Genomic DNA, 21,202 nt, shown 5'->3' on the forward strand with positions numbered 1-21,202 from the left:
GAATTCGAAGAGGGAAACAGTCATTGCAGTACAATGTGGGGGGTAAACTGGGAGTCTTGGAACCGGAGCTGGGATCCTCATTGCACAAGATGGCAGCGGAGATAAGTAGCCAGGAATGACTCTTGGCTGTGGAAACAAGTCTTCGTGATCACATGGTCACAGAGCTTGAAAACAGCAGGGAGTGCGGGGTGGAGGGCAGTGAGAGAGACTCACAGAACTCCCTTTGAAGAGAGAAGGAGAACCTCTTCAAAGTGGGCAATGGAGCAACTGAATGGAGTTAAACAGGAATGTCTGCAGACGCTGTAATTGTAGTGCACCAATGCTAGAGAAACACAGCATCAATAGGAAGTAAAGGGTAACCAACATTTTGGGCCTGGATCCTTTGTGAACCCTCTCTCTGGAGCTGTGATACTGTGCCAACATTCCAGTTGTCCTGCAGTGACATTTTACACCCTTGCCTATCAAGAATGTTTTAATTTACCTGTATCTATTGCTATCCTATATTAGTGCTGGTTAGAATGATTTTCGACTTGATATTGTTCCAGGCATTTCTATCAGGCCTACTGTTACAGGCATTTCTATCAGGCCTACTGTTCCAGGCATTTCTATCAGGCCTACTGTTCCAGGCATTTCAAATAAAAGGTCAATTCCTCCATATCTGACCTGTAGACTTATTTATTTGCTTCAATCCTGTTTGTCTATCTGAGGAATGTTTTCAATGCACAGTTCATGGGGAAAACACTGCAAAAATGTATGTCACTGCCATTTGCCCTTGCCCTGTCCAATGAAATGCCCTCATTTTTCTATCTTTCTTTGGCATTAATTAATCAGGTGTTCCAATAATAGCTTCTATCTCAGTCACCCAGGTGGTACTGGCTACCGTTAAAACACTCAGCTAGGAGAGGGTCTTTCTTGAAGTCTGCACTTCCCTGCAGATGATTTAATTTATTTTCTGGTGGGTTTTGACAGCCTTTGGGCTTATACACTAAAAGGGTTATAGGTTATGGGGTTAAACAGGTGTTATGAACCTCGAGGACTCCAAAACACAGCAGCAATAGAAATTCACCAAAACAAATGGTTACTTAAACAAAAGTTGCTTTTAATTATCTTTAAGCATGAAAACAGAATCATACTTTAACTTAACTAACCTAACTTAACCCCCTTCTAAGTGCACTTGTATGTAATGTGTGTGTAAGTTCAGAAAAGTTCTTTGGTTCACAGTTCAATCTCACTTCTCATTCCTCCAAGTTCACTGGTTGCAGGCAATTCTTAAACTGTGCACAGAATTTAACATTTATAAAGTTCACCAGGCTTTGGTGCTTGAAAGGTAAATGGTTACTGCTCAGGAAGGTTCTTGTCAGTTTTCAGAGAGAGATTTGTTGTTTCAGGACATCCACAACTGATGTACTTCCATCAGCCACTCCAGCGTCTTACTGATGAAACTTGCCCCCTTCAGGGTTCTCCAGATGATAACCTCTTTCTTTCAGGTTCCACAGATTTCCTTTTTGTTTTCATTATTCCAAGTGAAACATTAGACATCAGTCCTCTCCTTTTGCATGAACCACAAGGGCTTTGACGAGGCCATCTTCCAAAATGGGGCTTTTCGCAAGGTTGCCAGCTTGTCCTGTACCAGTCCAAGTGGCCTCTCATGGCTATAACACTGTAGAATTGATCTCTCTCTCTCTCTCTCTCTCTCTCTCTCTCTCTCTCTCTCTCTCTCTCTCTCTCTCTCTCTCTCTCTCTCTAAGCGAAAATCTGTTTGACATTCTCTGCTTGCAAAACCACATGACCCTCTTAGAACATCTCCAGACAGAAGGCGGCTCCGACAAGATCTTTCATCTGTTGCCATTTATAAACAACAATCCATTCATGAAGTATCTTGATCACTCTTCAAAGCTCTTGCAAAAGCTCTGGAGCCAATATGTCTAGCCTGGGGCAGAGCTCCAGTATTTTAAATAAGATCTGTTTTAAAGTGTTTGTATGTGACCTACACTAAAACCTGCCCCAATTTATCTCCCAAAAATATATCTATATACTCTGTCACAGTCCTGCTGAAGAAACTTGCCTCATCAGGGTTTTCCAGAGGATTATCTCTTTCTTTCAGGCCACCACAGAGTTCCTTTTTATTTCCCTTTTTTCAAGTGAAACATTATGCAGCCTGTCCTCTCCTCTTGTAGGGTTTTGACCAGGTTGAACTAAGAACTCTCAGCCCATCTTCAAAATGGGGTTTTTCCACAAGTTTGCCAGCTTGTCCTGTTCCAGTCCCAGCTGCTGCTGCTGAACTCTAGAACTGAATTCTTTCTTTCTCTCTCTCTCTCTCTCTCTCTCTCTCTCTCTCTCTCTCTCTCTCTCTCTCACTCAGAGAAAACCACATGACCCTTTTAGAACAGCCAACTGCACTCAGACAGATTGTGGCTCCGGACCTAATCTTCCGAGTTAATTCATCCGTTGCTTTCCAAAACAATAATCCATTACTCCACAACATGTCCAATTAATACCTGCTTGTGAAGTCTTTGTAGGCATTCTTCAAAGTTTTTGCAAAGGCACCAGGAGCCTGAACTGTCTGGTTTGAGCAGAGTCTAGCATTTTAAATAATATCTGTTTTGAAGAGTTTATATGTGACCTACACTAAAAAAAAACCTGCCACAATTTACCTCCTTTAAACATATCTATATACAATATAAAATATAACATAATCTGTCACACAGGCCCTTCACTTACCTCCAAGGTACTCCAGAGAATGCTCCCATTGGAGCAAGGCTTGATCTAAAAATTCCCGCCTGCCATTTTGTAATACATTAGCAGGTCAACTGTGGAAGGAACTTTACACAGCAGAAGGTGTGTGAATGGAACAAGCTGCAGGAGTGTGTGGTTGAGGCAGTTACTACGGTGACATTAACATAACATTTGGACAGATACATGGATAGGATGGGTTTGGAGGGAAATGGCCGAAATGCTGGAAAGTGGGACGTGTGGGTGGGACATTTTGATCAGCAAGGAAGAGTTGGTCCGAAGTGCCTGTTTAACACTGTGAAGATAATTCTTTTGCACTGAGATAAAGACTTTACAGCTCTTTGCGATCACGGCACTCTAAAATTCAACTTCGACCAGGTCAGGAGATGTCAGAAAAAGATTTTCTATGGAAGCCTCCCATTCCAATTTATTCCAAGATATATCTGCATGGGAATATTTAGTCCTTAAACAAGGTGCAAATACTATATATCACTTGCCACTGCTATTAAATGAACTGCAGGGAATCAGGAGGGGCTCCTCCATATTTTATCGTACAATTTTCAAGTGGATAAATTATTAATAATGTGTCAGCATAAGGTTTATTTTTCTTGGAATGAAAATAGAATTGATTGATTTAAATCTTTTAGAAACCCCTTTCCTTATAGAAGGGAGCTTTTTCCCATCTCGTCGACATTTCATCCCCTTGCAACATTTATAAGCCTCGATTGAGTGCGAGCAGAAAGATTTTAAAGAGAAGTCTAAAAAGGCCTATCCCTGTTGAACATTGAATAGTACAGCACAGGAACAGGCCCTCTGGCCCACGTGTCTGTGCTGGACCTGATGCCCAAGTTAAACTAAACGCTTGCTGTTTGTACTTGAAACATATTCCTCTAACCCCTGCATATTCATGTGTGTATCTGGATGCCTCTTAAGTGCTACTTATTATGTCTGCATCCACCATTCTGGCATCCCATTCTGGCCATTCACTGTTCTCTCTGCAAAAATTACTTGCCCTGCACATCTCCTTTCAACTTTACCGCTCGCACCCTCACAAAATGTGTCCTTTCGTACATTTTTACTCCAGGAAAAAAAATTCTGGCTGCCTAACCCATCAATGCCTCTCATAATTTTATAAAGTTCTATCTTAACTGTTACTCTGGTTAATTCATGACACCCAGAGACTTTTTCCCCAGGGCGGGAGCAGCAAACACTAGTACCTGTACAAAGTTAAATGAGGAAGGTTTAGGGGAGGCATCAGGGGTAAGCTGTTTTTGCACAGAGAGTTGTGGGTGCCTGGGATTCCTTGCCATGGGTGGTGGTGGAGGCTGGAATATTCGGGGCATTAAAGAGACTCTTAGGCAGACACATGGATGAAAGAAAAAATAGAGAGTTACAAGGTAGAACAGGTTTCTTTTTTTTCGTTGGACGGCACAGCATTGAGGGCCGAAGGACTGGTACAGTGCTGTAAGGCTCTGATGTCCTTTTGTTATGAAACCACTTCCACCGGAAGCTCATTCCACACTGACCCCACTCTGAGGAAAGAAGCTTCCCCTTGTGTTGCATCTAAACTTTTGCCCCCTAACTTTCAGCTCGTGTCCTCTAGTTTGAATCTCCCTTATCCTCAGTGGAAAAAGTCTATCCACATCGACTCTATCTATCCCCCTCAACATTTTAAAAATCTCTATCAAACCCCCTCCGCCTTCTATGCTCCAAGGAATAAAGACCTAACTTGTTTAACCTTTCGCTATAATTTGCTGCGGAAACCCAGGTCTCCTTCTGGAGAATCTTCTCTGTTCTCTCTCTATTTTGTTCACATCCTTCCTACAATTTGGTGACCAGAAATGACACGATATTCCAAATTTGGCCTCACCAATGCCTTGAACAATTTTAACATTACCCCCCAACTCTTCTACTCTATCCTCTGATTTATAAAGGCCAGAATTCTAAAGGCCTTCTTCACTACCCTATCCACCTGAGATTCCACCATCAGGGAACTGTATACCATTATTCCTAGATCTCTCTGTTCAATTGCATTCTTTAACACTCTACCATTCACCATGAATGTCCTATTTTGATTAGTCCTACCAAAATGTAGCACCTGCACTTGTCAGCATTAAACTCCATTTGCCAACTTCCAGCCCACTCCTCTAACTTGCCCAAAATTCTCTGCAAGATTTGAAAACTTTCCTCACTCTCCATGACACCACCTATCTTAGTATCTGACACTCGAGTTGTTTCAGTTCCCTCATGTCATTATAACTTGCTTTGTCAACAGTTACCATAAAGAAGAATCCGGCCATTCAGCCCATTGAGTCTACTCTGCCATTCAAATCATGGCCGATGTATTTTTCCTTTTAACCCCATAACCTTTGACGCTCTTACCAATCAAAAATCTTATCAACCTCCACTTCAAATCTACCCAATAATGCCTCCACAGCTGTCTGTGCCAACGAGTTCCACAGATTCACCACCACCAGCTGGCTGATCTATACCTGATGCAGATCAGGATAGAATACAGGTCCCAGGCGCTGTGAGTACTTACTGCTGTGCCACCATTTTGCAGTTGAACAAAATGTAGGAGCTGTAGAACTCCATTCTGCCTGGGGCACAATGTGTCACTGCATGCATTTGTTCTGGAGTGTTGTCTTTAGCCGCCAGTCACTTCTTGTGCTTTGCTCGCATACACTGTGAATAAATTACTTCTGTTTCCATTGTTTCAATGTTAGCCGGCGGCAGTTTGGACCCAAGGACAAAGAGGAAGTAAAGATCATCGAGCACCAAACCCAGTACCTTCGCCTTATGCCTCACCTTGCTGCCTCACTTGCTCTGACATTTACAAGCAGGTAGGAATTGATTTGTTCTGAGCAACAAAAATAAAAGTGGTCCAAAGCAGGATGGTGGGCTGAACGAACTGTAGATCGGGGTATTTACTCAAAAATGCCGGAACAGTTTCGACCCTTCTGCAGGTCCTAATCTCCCTGGATCACCCTTGTTATCCCATGTGTCTCTTCAGTACATGCAATTGGCATATTCCCAAACTCCCTGTTCAATATTGACACTTTTATTGCCTCTTACCAATTTTAAAATGTAAAGGTCCCTTAACATTTACAGACATTGATGTACTTGCAATGCTCCCAGCTCACTTTGGCGTATTTACAGAGACTATAGCTTATTCGTACAAACCATCTTACAGTATGACACAGACAAGATCCTCTGGAAATGGAAAGACTTCTGTGACACTCACTAACCCAGCTTCTTGGGCCTTCTCTAATCATTACACCCTAGTAATTTTGATATAACCCTTTTATTGGGTGTTTTCGGAGCCAAGCACCACCCTGTGTTTCTAAGATTGGTAAGTGGGCTTGCTCTTACGTTGATGTTGAGCCAAAACCCCTGAGCGGAAACAGCCCAGGACATCACAAGCTAAACCCTCCCCACTGTCGAGAATATCGACAGGGAACGCTGTCGTCGGAGAGCAGCAGCGATCATCAAGGATCCACACCACACAACACACGTTCTGTTCTTGCTGCTACCATCAGGAAAGAGGTATAGGTGTTACAAGCCTCACACCACCAGGTTCCGGAACGGCTGCTACCCCTTCACCGTCAGACAAACTCAATCAGGAACTCATTTAATGACTCATATTTTTCCTCTGATTTGCACCATCAGTTTGTTTTCATTTATTTATTTGTTTACGTGTACGTTACGTACAGTATTTTTTTTTGTACTACCAATTCTGACTGTCCTGCAGAAAAAAGAATCTCAAGGTTGGTGTCATGCATGTACTCTCACAATACATCTGAAATCTGAATCTGAAAATATTTCTTCTTCTCAAATGTGCCCTGAATGCCTGAAGTTTTATTTTGAGATGATGAACCATGGACCTAGCCTGAGGAAACATCAGCTACACTGCCCTGTCAAACCCTTTAGGAATCTCAAAGAGCTATACAGCACCGACACAGTGCCTTCCACCCACTCATCCACGCCAGCCAAGCTGCCCTTCTGAACTAGTCCCATTTTCCTACCTTATCTTTCCAAACCTTTCCTATCTGCCTGACTAAATTTCTCTTAAAGGTTGTAATGGAACCTGCCTCTACTCAGACAGCTATTCCACATGCCCTCAAATGTTGCCCCTCAGGTCTTTTCTATCCTCTGTATAGAAAAAGTTGCCCCTGAAGTCCCTTTGAAATTCTTCCCTGCTCACCTTAAACCTATGCCTTCTGGTTTGAGATTTCCCTCCTGAATAAAAGGCGACGACTATTCACCTAATCTGTGCCCCTCATGATTTGATCAACGTCCATATGGTCACACCCCAGTCCCTTATGTTTCAGGAACAAATGTCCGAGCCTATCAAGCCTCCCCAATCACCTCTCCATTCCCGGTAACATCCTCAGTCAGATGTTTCGATGAGATCGCCTCTCATTCTTCAAAACTCTATTAGCTCATTCCCAGTCTTTCTGAATGCAACTCTGCCACCATCACAAAGATCATAGCTTCGCCTCTTCACCTGTTGGCACCCTCAGAATTGGGTTGGACTTATGCACAATTATTCAATAGCTCTTATAGAAAAGTGCTCCCGAAAGACATGGGTCTTAAAATTTAAAACAAGTCTTGCAAAACTTTAGATCAGCCATTCTCAACAGTGGCCACAGAACATTTAAGTAAAATACCTTGGCCTGAAACATTGGTTCTGTATCTTTATTTTTGTGATATAAAATGTACTGTTTGACCTGTGTTTTTACTTTAATCACCGAGTCTGCAGACTTTAATATTTTACTCATATTTAAGAATCAGGTCACCCTTGGGCAAGGTGTAGCACCCGTTTAGCCTCCGTTTAGTGTCATGTGAAGCCATGGATTGGAGATGGTGGATGGTTTTTACAAGCAGATACTATTGTAACAGATTTGTGTTAACCTTTTATGTTAAACTATATTTCTTTTATAGATTTAAAATATTGTATCTGTATTCTTAATAAATTAGCTGTGGGTTGGTGAAGGGTCGCACAGAGGTCACAGCACATTTATAGAGAACCCTTGTTTTCTGAGAAGAGTGTTAATTCTCAGAGTCGAAGTGTCTTGGACAGACAGAGCTAATTGTTCAAGAAATGCTGAGGAAGCCACCTGTTTTTACTCAAAGCCACTTATGTCTCTTGAACAAAAATAAGGTCAGAGGTTGTTAAGGTTATGGAATGGTTGTGAAAAAGGAACAGAATTTTGGTAGAAATAAAACTGATGGTCATGTGCTTTCCAAGAATTGGGACTCACCTTGTCCATGATGTAACTGTCACATGACTTGGCAAAATATATTCCCGAATTCAGGCATTTTGGGTTCAGTTTTGGAGCAGTTCAGCCTGGAGTTCACTGAAGTCAAAACCCTGTGACAGATCAGGGTTGAAACCTTGTGAAAGACAGGGTTGAGTTACAGTAATCACAAATGGTGCTGTTTGAGTGTGTTATTCCTAGAAGAAGTGGAAAACAGAATCTGTGGCTTTTGAATTAATGAAGACCACTCTTTGGAAAAGAGGACAGATTTCTACTGAGTCTGTTTTTGTGTTTGGCCACTTCGTTTAACCCTGGTCTGGTTTGTGACTTCATCGTGAAAGAAATAACCACGTTTGTTTAACCCATGTCTGAGTTGTGATTTAATTGTGAAAGAAAATAACCACATTCACTGTCTTTGAGAAGAGGGCAGATTCTACTTGTGGAAAACATAACTATGAGTAAAGAGGCCTGAAGATGTGATGTTTAAAACCGCTTTATAATTATTTCTGAACTGAGAATTTAAGACCTTCAAGCAAAACTAAAATGATGCTGAACTTTTAAAGATTGACTTTTCAGAGTGGGACCACACACACACACACACACACACAATTGCACATAGTGGGGTTAGGTTTAGAGTTAAATAAGAAATGTTATGTTATTATGGTGAATTTTCCATTGCTGTTCCTGTGTAAGGCTTACAAAAACCCTTAAGTCCCAAACATAATTAAAAGGGTTGTTAGTACGTAACATTACAAATTGGAATTTATGGTGGTAAAACCAAATACGCTGGGCAGATGAATCTGCTGATCAATGGCCAGGGTTACCTGTCCAGTATGGACACTGCCACTGAAGAAGGCAATGGGAAATCACTTCAGTATTTTTTCCCTTGTATAATCATGAACTCAACATCGACTACGGTGTCAGCTCAAAGATGGAGCCTTTACCAAAGAGAGCAGGGGAGACAACAACTATAATTCGGTGGGTCAGAAATCATGACAAATGAAGAGACATGATCACCGACATCGAACGGCAAGGCACCTGAATGGCAATGAAGTAAATGCCTTGTTTTCTTTTCACTTCACGTAGCATCAATTTTTTTTATGTTTTTCATATAGTTGGTAAAGTACAGAAGAAACCAAAATGACTGCTTCACAGGGAAGGGGACCAATGAACTTTGAACAGAGTCCTAGGAGGGACATAGCCGCAAAAAGATTGAGAATGCCTGCATTAGATAATATGAAATAAAAGGTTCTACAAAAACATTCTATTTTGTTTAGAACATTCTAGAGATGAAGGAAACAGTTACTAGAACAGTTATTAATACTTCCCACAGCAACAGTAAACACTAACACAGTTCCTCAAACTACTCAAAATATTTTTATTCAACAGTTATTTTTGAAGACCAAACTTCTCCCAGGATGGGGTGTTTATCATCTTCCAGTTTCTTGTATGCCGTGTGTTTCACTTCCCTGTTATCACTTATTTTCTCTGGATTGGTGGTTTTCAATTTGAACTGCTGCATTTTCCAGATTTTTGCCTTCACTGCCAATTGGTATAAACACGAAAGTTAAGACAAGCATTGGTGTGATCTGTACCCAGCTGGTCATAAAATCCATTCAGGTGCCACAGCTCATGACTGGCCATGAAGTCAAGGAATAAGGGGTTAGTGGCAACGGGGAATCAAAGTGGAAGGTCAGCTCTGATCTTGTAGAATGCTGGAGCAAGCTTGGGACCCCAATTGGGACCCTCTCCTCCCACCCTACCCTCTCTGCCCTTCCCTTCTCCTCCCCTCTCTCCTCCCCACCCTGCTCCTCACCACCGTTCTTCTCCCCTTATCTCTCCCTCTTCTCCCCAAACCTATCCTCCCCTCCTTTCCTCCTCTCCCCTCTCTTTCTCAACCCTCTCCTCTCTACCACTCCTTCTCTTCCTCACTCCTTCCCTTCCACCTCTCTTCCTCCTCACCAATCTCTCTTCCACTCCTCCTCTCTGCTTCTCTCGCCTCCCTTCCCCTTTCCTCTCCCTACTCCCCTCCCATCTCACTTCCCCACTCCTCCCTTCCTCTCTCCTCTCCCTTACTCTTTATTCCCTTCCTCTCTTCTCTCCCCCTCTGCTTCTCCCCTCCTGTCCCACTCCTCCCTTCCCCACTTCTCCCTCCCTTCTCCTCTCCTCTCCCCTACCCTCTACTCCCCTCCCTGCTCCTCCCTTCCCCACTCCTCCCTCCCTTCTCCTCTCCCCTCCCCACTCCTCCCTCCCTTCTCCTCTCCTCTCCTCCCCTCCCCTCTCTTCCCTCCCTTCTCTCCTCTCCCCTACCCTCTACTCCCCTCCCCACTCCTCCCTTCTCTCATCTCCCTGCCCCTCTACTCCCCTCCCTATCCTTCTCCTCTCTCTTCCCCTCTCCCCTCCCCTCTGCCACTTCTATTTATGATATCTGTGTCTCATCCTGTACATTCTGGGTGCCAATGTTTTGTGTTCACGTAAAAGGATTAATGATTTTTCTCCTTCAGAGTTATGCTTGTTCATCTATGGAAGTGGGCAGGCACACGTGTTTTGCTACACCGAATGATTAAATCCGTATTTGAATTAAGCAGTATTCTATTTGGAGGAAAACTGAGAAAAGTTTTGGGGCATGGAGCTACAGTTGAACTGGTGTCGGTGTCCCGTACAAGTGTTGAAGCAACTCTTTGCCGACCACGTCAGAATGAAGATGGAAGGAATGAGAGGCAATCACTGCTTCTGCTTCGTGGACCCTTTGTATCCATGGATGGGGAAAGGCGAGGAGGGAAAAGGCTGGCATGGTTAGCTTAGTGGTTAACAGCACCAGCAACTCAGCACTGTCTGTAAGGTGCTCCAAAAACGGAGGTTAATTGGACGTCCTGTGTTTCATGGGCCGGAATGGTGTCTGGTTGAAATTATAGATTAAAATGTTGCAGTGCATGGGTAGGAACTTGGAGGATTGGGTATGGAGCAGAACTTCCTAGACAGACTGTTCACCTTGGGATGTGGAGTGGAAGGTGTGTATTGCCAAAGCGTGAGTTGAATGTAACAGAAGATGACGTGGAGAGTGCTCGTGTAAGGACAAGGATATCTCCACAAGTCCACCCCTTCAGATTGAATTATATTTGCCACTCTTCTGCCCTTCCGTCTGTTCAATTGGTGCGGTTTTCCAGTGTACGTTCCCTCACTATCTACCACGTGGCCAGTTTTGGCATCAACTGGAGACTTCTTGATCGCTTGTCCAAAAAATGTTGAAAGGCACAGACAGAGTCAATGTTTTATTTCCCACGGTGAGAGAGCGGGCACAACTTCCGGATATTGAGGAATTTCTTCAGCTAGAGGATGATAAATCTGTGGAATTTGTTGCCACAGGCGGTTGTGGAGACCAGGGTATATTTAAGGCAGAGATTGATTAGCCAGAGTGGAAAAAAAACGGATCAGCTTATGATTAAACAGCAGGACACAGTCGATGGGCTGAATAGCCTATAGCTTCTGTGTCTTAAAATGACCTAGAAAAATCAACCAGCTTTTCAGGCACTCAAATTCTCAACAAGCAATTCTGCCAATGAGCAAATTTTAGATCTACTTTCTCCTGTATCCATGGACTTCTTCCATTCTGTGGAAGCTTGTGAAATGCCTAGTTTAAGTCTTATATGGAGATCTGTCGCTGTTTAACATTGGGTTTCACTTCGAGTGGGTACAAGCTCATCACAGTATAACATTGAGGCACACTACTATTGGGACTGGTCTGTCACTGTATAGTATTTCAATGCAGTCTTGAAAAAGAAAAGCACAAATACTGCAAGTGCTGGAATCTAAATTTGAATATTTTAATTTTAATGGACTCATAAAATTCAAACAAACCTTTTAACATTCATATAACGTATAGAGCCTGTATTTATTTCCACCACTCCCACTCCCCCCCCCCCACCATCTTGTACATCTAAAAATATAGTCAATTAAATTGCATTGGTACAAATTGCAGTGGGGGTCAAACCTAAACCTAGGGAAATAACAAACAGAAAGCCTAAGGGTTAAAAAAAATTAAAAGAATTTACTTTAAATTAAAAAGAAATTTTAAAAACTCAAAGAGAAACTGGAAGAAACCCGCCGCCTGCACCGTGTCCCACTTCTTTGATCCCATTCATTTCCCTGCTGGGATGGATTGCTACAGTACCCCCATTTTGAAAGAGGGAGGGGGAAAATATATTTCAAGTAAGGTTGCCCCACCCTAACGGATGTATTATATTTCTTCCTTAGATTGTACGTGATTTTCTCCAGGGGAATCCATTCCCACATTCCATCGTGTGGTATTTAGTTGGGAGTCAGACTTCCAACGAAACCGCTATACACTTCCTGGCTACCACCAAGCCGACCTTCACGAACTGAATTTGGTATTTGGACATTCTAAAACTCACATCCCCAACGTCTCCCAGAAGGTACAACTCCAGATCCTGCGGAAAATCCCCAGGTCTTCCCAGAAAGATCTTACCTTTGTACATAGCCAGGTGTGGACAAAAGTTCCCATCTCCACACCCCATCTACAGCACATCTCTGAAATTTCAGGCTTCGATTTGTGAAATCTTTGAGGTGTGAGGTACTGGAATATTAAGCAAACAATGAGCTGCCAGGGGAACTCAGCAGGTCAGACAGCATCCATGGGTAGAAGTGGTCAGTCAACATTTTGGGTCAGGACCCTTTATTGAGGTTCAGTATTGTGAATATGGATCTGTCATTGTTTATTACTGGATATCCATTACTGATGGGCACAGGTTTCTCATTGTATAACATTGGGTTATAATCCTGGTGGGTATGTCTGTAATTGTCCTGACTGGAAATTAAAAGGGCTACTAAGTTAACAAGCAGCTACACAGTCGGCTGTAAGCATCTTCGAAATACCATGCTGCCACAGGCTGACTCCCAGATTTTACCATAGCATGTGCAAACTTAAAGGGTTCCAAGTGTGGCAGATTATGTTCTGTTTATATTGTATACAGATATGCTTTTGGGAGATAAATTGGGGCAGGTTTTTTTTTTAAGAGGGACTCAGACAGGCACATGGATGAAAGAAAAATAAGTTACAAGATAGGAAGGGGTTTAGTACTTTGTTTGGTAGGATTATATAGGTTGGCACAATATCGAGGCTGGCGGGCCTGGACTGTGCTGTAAAGTTGTCCTATTTCATTTTTAAGAGACCAGGATACCATTCATCCATCTCACAGCCTTGGGAAGAAGCTATTCCCCAGCCTGGCAGCCCTGATTTTGATGGTCCTCTTCCTCTCTCCTCATGGTAGTGGGTGAAAGATCCTCTGTGACGGATGGGAAGGGTCCTCAATAATTGTTTGAGCCCACTTGAAGCCACGCTGCCAGTGAATGTTGTCAACAGAGGAAAGGGAGACTTCAGAGCCAACAGACAGCTGAATAATAAAGGATGCCCCAGTGCACTAAAAGTCAAATGAGTATCCCACCAGAGCAATGTAGATACCATAAATTTCCAACGTCGGATTTCTATTTGCTTGAACATAAAGTTGCAATGATTAAAGAATTCCAGCAGATGGCACTTTGGGCTAAGGTGGATTTGTACTTCAGGGATTCCCTGTGGAAAAAAAAGTTGGAACATCTCTTTATGAATTTGAGTTCATTGAAACCGCTGACATTTCTGTGATCTGCACTGAGGCAGCTGGACACAGGTCAGGTGGAACTGGGGAATGCTCCAATCAGTCTCTGGTTAGGTGCCTGCCTGTTTTTATTTATACCTGATGAAGGGCCCAGGCCCTCAAATGTTGGTAATAAGAACACCGAATGCTGGAGGAACACGGGGAGGGGAGGGGGGGGGGATGGGGGGATGGCGCTGTGAATGCAGAGTTGGAGTAGAGGAGACAGAGGGAAAAGAGGAGAGAGACAGAGCGGCAGAGGGAAAGATGGGGGCGGGTCAAATCGAAACTGGAGAAGGCAGTGTTAATGCCGTCAGTTTTGGAGGGTGCCCAGACAGAATATGAGGGGTTTCTCAAATTTCCAGAGAAATGTTGGTTATCTTTTACTTCTTATGGATGCTGTGTGAACTGCTGAGTTTCTCTGTGTATTGCTCTCTGAATTTTCTTTCTTTGGCTTGGCTTCGCGGACGAAGATTTATGGAGGGGGTAAAAAGTCCACGTCAGCTGCAGGCTCGTTTGTGGCTGACCAGTCCGATGCGGGACAGGCAGACACGATTGCAGCGGTTGCAAGGGAAAATTGGTTGGTTGGGGTTGGGTGTTGGGTTTTTCCTCCTTTGCCTTTTGTCAGTGAGGTGGGCTCTGCGGTCTTCTTCAAAGGAGGCTGCTGCCCGCCAAACTGTGAGGCGCCAAGATGCACGGTTTGAGGCGTTATCAGCCCACTGGCGGTGGTCAATGTGGCAGGCACCAAGAGATTTCTTTAGGCAGTCCTTGTACCTTTTCTTTGGTGCACCTCTGTCACGGTGGCCAGTGGAGAGCTCGCCATATAATACGATCTTGGGAAGGCGATGGTCCTCCATTCTGGAGACGTGACCCATCCAGCGCAGCTGGATCTTCAGCAGCGTGGACTCGATGCTGTCGACCTCTGCCATCTCGAGTACCTCGACGTTAGGGGTGTGAGCGCTCCAATGGATGTTGAGGATGGAGCAGAGACAACGCTGGTGGAAGCGTTCTAGGAGCCGTAGGTGGTGCCGGTAGAGGACCCATGATTCGGAGCCGAACAGGAGTGTGGGTATGACAACGGCTCTGTATACGCTTATCTTTGTGAGGTTTTTCAGTTGGTTGTTTTTCCAGACTCTTTTGTGTAGTCTTCCAAAGGCGCTATTTGCCTTGGCGAGTCTGTTGTCTATCTCATTGTCGATCCTTGCATCTGATGAAATGGTGCAGCCGAGATAGGTAAACTGGTTGACCGTTTTGAGTTTTGTGTGCCCGATGGAGATGTGGGGGGGCTGGTAGTCATGGTGGGGAGCTGGCTGATGGAGGACCTCAGTTTTCTTCAGGCTGACTTCCAGGCCAAACATTTTGGCAGTTTCCGCAAAGCAGGACGTCAAGCGCTGAAGAGCTGGCTCTGAATGGGCAACTAAAGCGACATCATCTGCAAAGAGTAGTTCACGGACAAGTTTCTCTTGTGTCTTGGTGTGAGCTTGCAGGCGCCTCAGATTGAAGAGACTGCCATCCGTGCGGTACCGGATGTAAACAGCGTCTTCATTGTTGGGGTCTTTCATGGCTTGGTTCAGCATCATGCTGAAGAAGATTGAAAAGAGGGTTGGTGCGAGAACACAGCCTTGCTTCACGCCATTGTTAATGGAGAAGGGTTCAGAGAGCTCATTGCTGTATCTGATCCGACCTTGTTGGTTTTCGTGCAGTTGGATAATCATGTTGAGGAACTTTGGGGGACATCCGATGCGCTCTAGTATTTGCCAAAGCCCTTTCCTGCTCACGGTGTCGAAGGCTTTGGTGAGGTCAACAAAGGTGATGTAGAGTCCTTTGTTTTGTTCTCTGCACTTTTCTTGGAGCTGTCTGAGGGCAAAGACCATGTCAGTGGTTCCTCTGTTTGCGCGAAAGCCGCACTGTGATTCTGGGAGAATATTCTCAGCGACACTAGGTATTATTCTATTTAGTAGAATCCTAGCGAAGATTTTGCCTGCAATGGAGAGCAACGTGATTCCCCTGTAGTTTGAGCAGTCTGATTTCTCGCCTTTGTTTTTGTACAGGGTGATGATGGTGGCATCACGAAGATCCTGAGGCAGTTTACCTTGGTCCCTTGCTCTCTGAATAGTGCATTTCAAACAGCACAGGACAACATTCTTCCCTTTTTACAGAGTATATTAGGCCGAGTCTTTTTTTCCCCATCCCCACCCCTCACCCCCTCCACCCCAAAGCGATAAATCAACCAACAAGTTACAAAAGAAAATAAAACACAATAGAATAACAATGGTTCCAAACGGTTGCATTAAAACTTTCAAACCTTGCATCATACTTGCTGTTCATTGTTTACACAGTTCCTTATGCCAGTTCTAAATTATTAATTAATCAGAGTCTGTGCCACCATCCCATCTTTATAACCCTTATCTGATTGTCCTGTGTGTTAAACCGCTGTTATGCTATCATTGTCTCGTGCTGGCAATCAACCTATTATGGAGGGCGGGAGGAATCCGGAGCTCCTCGGGAAAATCCATTCCTTACACACAGCGCCGGATTCGAACCTAGGTCACTGGCGCTGAAATAGTGTCGCACTAACCGTGCTGCCCCTCTCTGTGTGAAGAAGGTGCCCCCTCAGGTCCCTTTTACTTCTTGCCTCCTGAGTCCGATCCTAGCCATTACCCCTTCCTTCCCACTCTTCCTGCCATGATCAGTCGATGAAGTTGGTCTATAGTCAGTAAAAGCCTCTCAGTTTCACAACCTCATTCTTTTCTATTAATTGATGGACGATCATCCTGTCAATATCAGTTTTAAAAGTTTGAATCACAGTTTGCCCTAATCGCCTTTTAAGGAAAAGAGTTCAGGATTGTGACCAGTAAAAACACAGAAATGCTGGAGGAACTCTGTTAGTCTCTCATCGTTCATAGGAGATAAAGATAGATAACTGATGTTTCAGACCTAAACCCTTTCAGGTACTGGGAGACACCAGGATTGCGATTACCTTTCCCCCCCCCCCCTCAAAGAAATCCTTCTGAGCATTCGTTTGGAAGTTATTCACGTGCTCTGAATTCTCCCATCAGCGAGAATTTGCCGGTTCTGGATGAGGTGGGGGGAGAATTATAAGGTGAGGCTGGAGGCTGGGACTTTACTCCCTGGATCAGAAGTGGGACTTAATAGAGGTCTATGGAATTATGCGGGGCGTAGATAAGGTGAACCGTCCCTGCTGTTTTCCCAAGAGTAGTTGAATCTAAAAGTAGAGGGCATAGATTTAAGGTGTGGGAGGCAAGATTTAAAAGGGACCTGAGGGGGACAGAGAGGGGCAGCACAGTTAGTGTGACACTATTACAGCGCCAGTGATCCAGGTTCGAATCCGGTGCTGTCTGTAAGGAGTTTAATCATCTCCCCCCCCCCACCACCCGTGACCTGTGTGGATTTTCCCCGTGAGCTCCAGTTTCCTCCCATCCTCCATAATAGGTTAATTGGGTGTAATTGGGCACGGGTTTCAATGGCCAGAATTAACTTCTACCATGTTGTAACTAATATTTAATTTAATTTGAAGAATACTGCGAGAAGAACTGGCAGAAGTGGGTAAAATTGTTAGGTCCACAGGACATTTCAACAGATATGTGAATCAAAAAGATTGAGAAGGAGATGGGCTGAATGCAGGGACTTGTGTGGCTACTGATCTGGTTCCATTTGCCGATGACTAGTTTCCATCTGACATTTGAAGTCCATGTATTCATATTTTCAGACAGCATGGAAAGAAGCTAACCGGCCTATCTGTCGGAGTATTCACATCAACCCTGTTCCCTCAATTGTTCCCCTGTCATCCATTGTCTCCCACTTGCCTGTTAATTTTCCTCTGATACAACCTTTCACCCACCAATATAACAGAATGTAGAACATTACAGGACAGTACAGGCCCTTCAGGCCCTTCTATGTTGTGCCGACCATTGGAAACCTACTCCATAATAATGTACAGCAACCAATGAACCTACAAATGAGCACATCTTTGGGGCGTGGGAGCGCACCAGAAGCCCACATGGTCACAGGGAGAATCAGGCAGTCTCCACACAGGCAGTGCCCAAGGACAGGATGGCACCCGGATCATAAGAGCTGCGAGGCAGCGTCACTACCTGCTGTGCTGTTGTGCCACCCACTACACACCAACAACTCTGTCGCAGAGATATTGAACACACGGCATCTCCTCACTTGTCAGGAAGGCGCAAGAACAGTGGCACTTCCTGAGAAGACTGAAGTGGGCAAGGATACCAGCCAGCTTCTGCAGGAGCTCTATCAAGAATGCCTTGGCCAGCTGCATCACAGTGCGGTACAGTTGCTGCAGAGAAATGGATTGGAGATCAATTAGAATGGCAGAGAGGATCACTGGATTCTCCCTCCCCCTCCATTAACGTGATCTACCAAGATTGTTGTCTGTAGAAGACATACAAAATTATTGAGGAACCCTTCCAGCCCATGCAGAGCATCTTTCAGCTACTCCTTTCAGGGAAGAGATACAGGAATATCTGAGCCAGCACCACCAGGCTGAGGAACAGCTTCCCACAGGGAGTGAGAATGCTGAGTGACCAAAGACTCTGTACAAAATATTATCGGTTTATTTATTTGTATAAATTAAATACTTGTCCTGCGTATGTACTGTTTGTCTGTGTCTGTGTGTGTTATGTCTGGTTGTTTGTCTGCAGGTTTTGCACTGTGGACCGGAAAACACAGTTTTGTCGGGTTTTACTTGTGCAATCAGACAACAATAGTCTTGGCTTGATTTTGTCACTCTGGAGCCAGGTTCAGTTATCCCAGTCATGTAATAACAGTTAACAGCTATCCCTGCTGTTAATTAGACCATAAAACATTCCAGCAGTCAGAAGAGTATAAACTTGATTTGACATGACGTGATTGTATTACGACAAGACTGTCCCTTTATCTCCTATTAAGGTGGCTGAATGCTATAGGATGAAAGGAATACCGATTGAAACTTAGTTGGTACAACAATGCTGTGTCTGTAATGAAAGGGAACTGAAATACTGTACCTTTCGCATCATCGAACATGTCAGGACTTACTGAGAGGTGACTGCAGCAAGCCCTAGCCTGAAAATTGCAGGGTACAGTATATTTAGAAAAAAATATTGGGATGAAGGTGAGAAGGGCTGCTTTAATTTGGAAAATTGTATTTTTTTTTAATGATTTTCGATTAGAAAAACAGCGTTTAGCGCATCGTCTTTACAGCGCCCAGTGATCGGGACTGGACCAAAGTCCTGCACTGTCTGTAAGGAGTTTGTACGTTTTCCCCGTGTCTGCGTGGGTGCTCTCGGGGGCTCCGGTTTCCTCCCACCATTCACATCATACCGGGGTGTCGGTTAATTGGGTGTAAATTGGGCGGCACGGGCTTGTGGGCTGAAATGGCCTGTTACTGTGCTGGATTTCTAAATTAAAATTTAAATAAACAGATTTTTGAGTGGTGGTGATCAGAATATGGAACATAAAACATCATTTATCAAATATGCTCAAGAGTATATTTTAAATTGTGACCGATTTCAGGAATAAAATGCTGCTAAAGGCAGGATTCATGAGTTTGAAACCATGAACCTCCAGGTGAAAGGACTCATGAATGGACTGCTTGATGGTGAACATTTAAAAAATAATACATTTCTGCTGAAAAACTGCACAAAAATTTTATAGACAGTCATTTTGCTGTCATCTCCTCTGATGGTGTCACCCGGTGCGGTCTGCACCCACCCTAGTGATGCCAGTGGTCTTCAGAGAGATTTAGATAATCTAAGTTGGGGGAATGGGCAAGGAAGTGGCAGGTGGAAGAGCGTGGGGAAGTGTGTTATCATGCACTTTGGTAGAAGTAATAAAGAAATAAGAGTATTTTCTAAATGAGGAGAGAATACAGAAAGTGGAGGTGCAGAGGGACTTGGGAGTTCTAGTATAGGATTCGTTAAAGATTAACGCAGGTCGAGTCAGTAGTAAGGAAGGCAAATGCTTTCATTCTGAGAGGACTAGAATATACAGGCTGAGGTTTTACAAGGCTTAGGTCAGACCACATTTGGAGCATTGCAAGCAGTTTTTGGGCCCATATCTAAGGAAGGGAATGCTCATGTTGGAGAGTATCTAGGGGAGGTTTATAAGAATGATCCCGTGGATGAGGGGGCTAACAAATGAGCATTTGATGGCTCTGGGCCTGTACTCACTGGAGTTCAGGAGGGATTAAAGACCTCATCGAAACATTCTGAATATTGAAAGGCCTGGATCGAGTAGATGCGGAGAAAATGTTTCCAGTAGTGAGAGAGTTAGGGAACCCGAGGGCTCAGCCTCAGAATAAAAGGACGGCCTTTTAGAGCAGAGATGAGGAGAAATCTCTTCAGCCAGAAAGTTGTGAATCAGCGGAAGGTGTTACCACCTGCGGGCTGTGGAGGCCGAGTCATTGGATAGATTTTTTTTATGATTTAAATTTTATTGAGTTCGTTTCCCCAAACCTTTGAGCCAGTGTTAAAATTATGTAAGTCGTAAGTTACAAAACATAAACTTATCCATAAAATAGAAACAAACATGGCAGCAAAAAAAAATGCAATAGCCCTATGTGTCTATTTAGACCTCTAACAACAGAAAAAAAAACTGCCGTTCATTAATATGCTTCACCACAACTTCTTTCCCCCCACCCTCCCCAGGAAATCTAGATATTAGCCCCATTTTTGTGTATAGATGTCCAATTTTGGGTAGATTTAATGTGGAGGTTCATGATTAATAAGGATGCCAAAGGATATGGGGAGAAAGCTGAGGAATGGTTGAAATGAGAAATACATCAGCCAAGGTTTGAATGGTGGAGCAGACTTGAAGATTGAATGGCCTAATTCTGCACTGATAGCTCATGGTAACACCACCCTCTGCCTTTTTCTTTTGTTCTTGTGTTTCCTACTGTACTACATATTGGGTGACTTGCCTGGATTGCACATAAAACAAAGTTTTTTGCTTCATCTTGGTGCCCGTAACAATTCAGTTCAATTGAAATCCAATAAGACATCTCAGATCAATTTTAAACATTGCAGTGAAGAAGAATGCTAAGTGTAGTTAAGAGTGGAAGGGAGACTGGCTGAAGCTAGAAGAGCAGTTGACACCCTGGAAAAAGAGATGACAATAAGTTATCAAAGAACATAACATAACCACGCGCTTTATTCTCGCTGCTGCCATCAATAAAGTGGTATAGGTGCCCCAAGACATGTATGACTAGTTTAGGGACAGTTGCTAACCTTCCACCATGAGCAGTAACTCAATCAGCAGTCTTAATTTGCACATTATTTATTACTGAATATTTATATTTTTTCTGTATTTTTGTACTGACAGTCTGTTTACATTTCTTTCTTTACATTTCTCTCTTTGTTTGCACACCTTTCTTGTGTACTGTTTACAGTCACTGATAAGTAGAAATTCTGTCTGGCCCACAGGGAAAAGAATTTTCAGCTTGGATGTGATGTCATTTATGTATTCTTAGAATAAGTTTGAACTTTGAACATTTCAAAACAGAATAAGCACATAAGAAGCTGATAAGTTGGTGTGGACATAAGG

The 21,202-nt window shown here is 43.7% G+C and overlaps 1 protein-coding gene across 11 annotated transcripts in view; it reads left to right on the top strand.

Annotated features, from left to right (window-relative positions):
- acoxl (acyl-CoA oxidase-like) overlaps nucleotides 1–21,202 on the top strand; it is a 434,711-nt gene that overhangs the window by 162,208 nt on the left and 251,301 nt on the right. For all 11 annotated transcript variants that reach the window (XM_069887663.1, XM_069887664.1, XM_069887661.1 and 8 more), the window contains one exon: nucleotides 5,460–5,576. In XM_069887663.1, the coding sequence (XP_069743764.1) occupies nucleotides 5,460–5,576 (117 nt within the window). The remainder of the gene's footprint in view (nucleotides 1–5,459; nucleotides 5,577–21,202) is intronic.

This window comes from Narcine bancroftii, chromosome 6, assembly GCF_036971445.1.
Source record: "Narcine bancroftii isolate sNarBan1 chromosome 6, sNarBan1.hap1, whole genome shotgun sequence".
Classification (NCBI taxonomy): Eukaryota; Metazoa; Chordata; class Chondrichthyes; order Torpediniformes; family Narcinidae; genus Narcine; species Narcine bancroftii.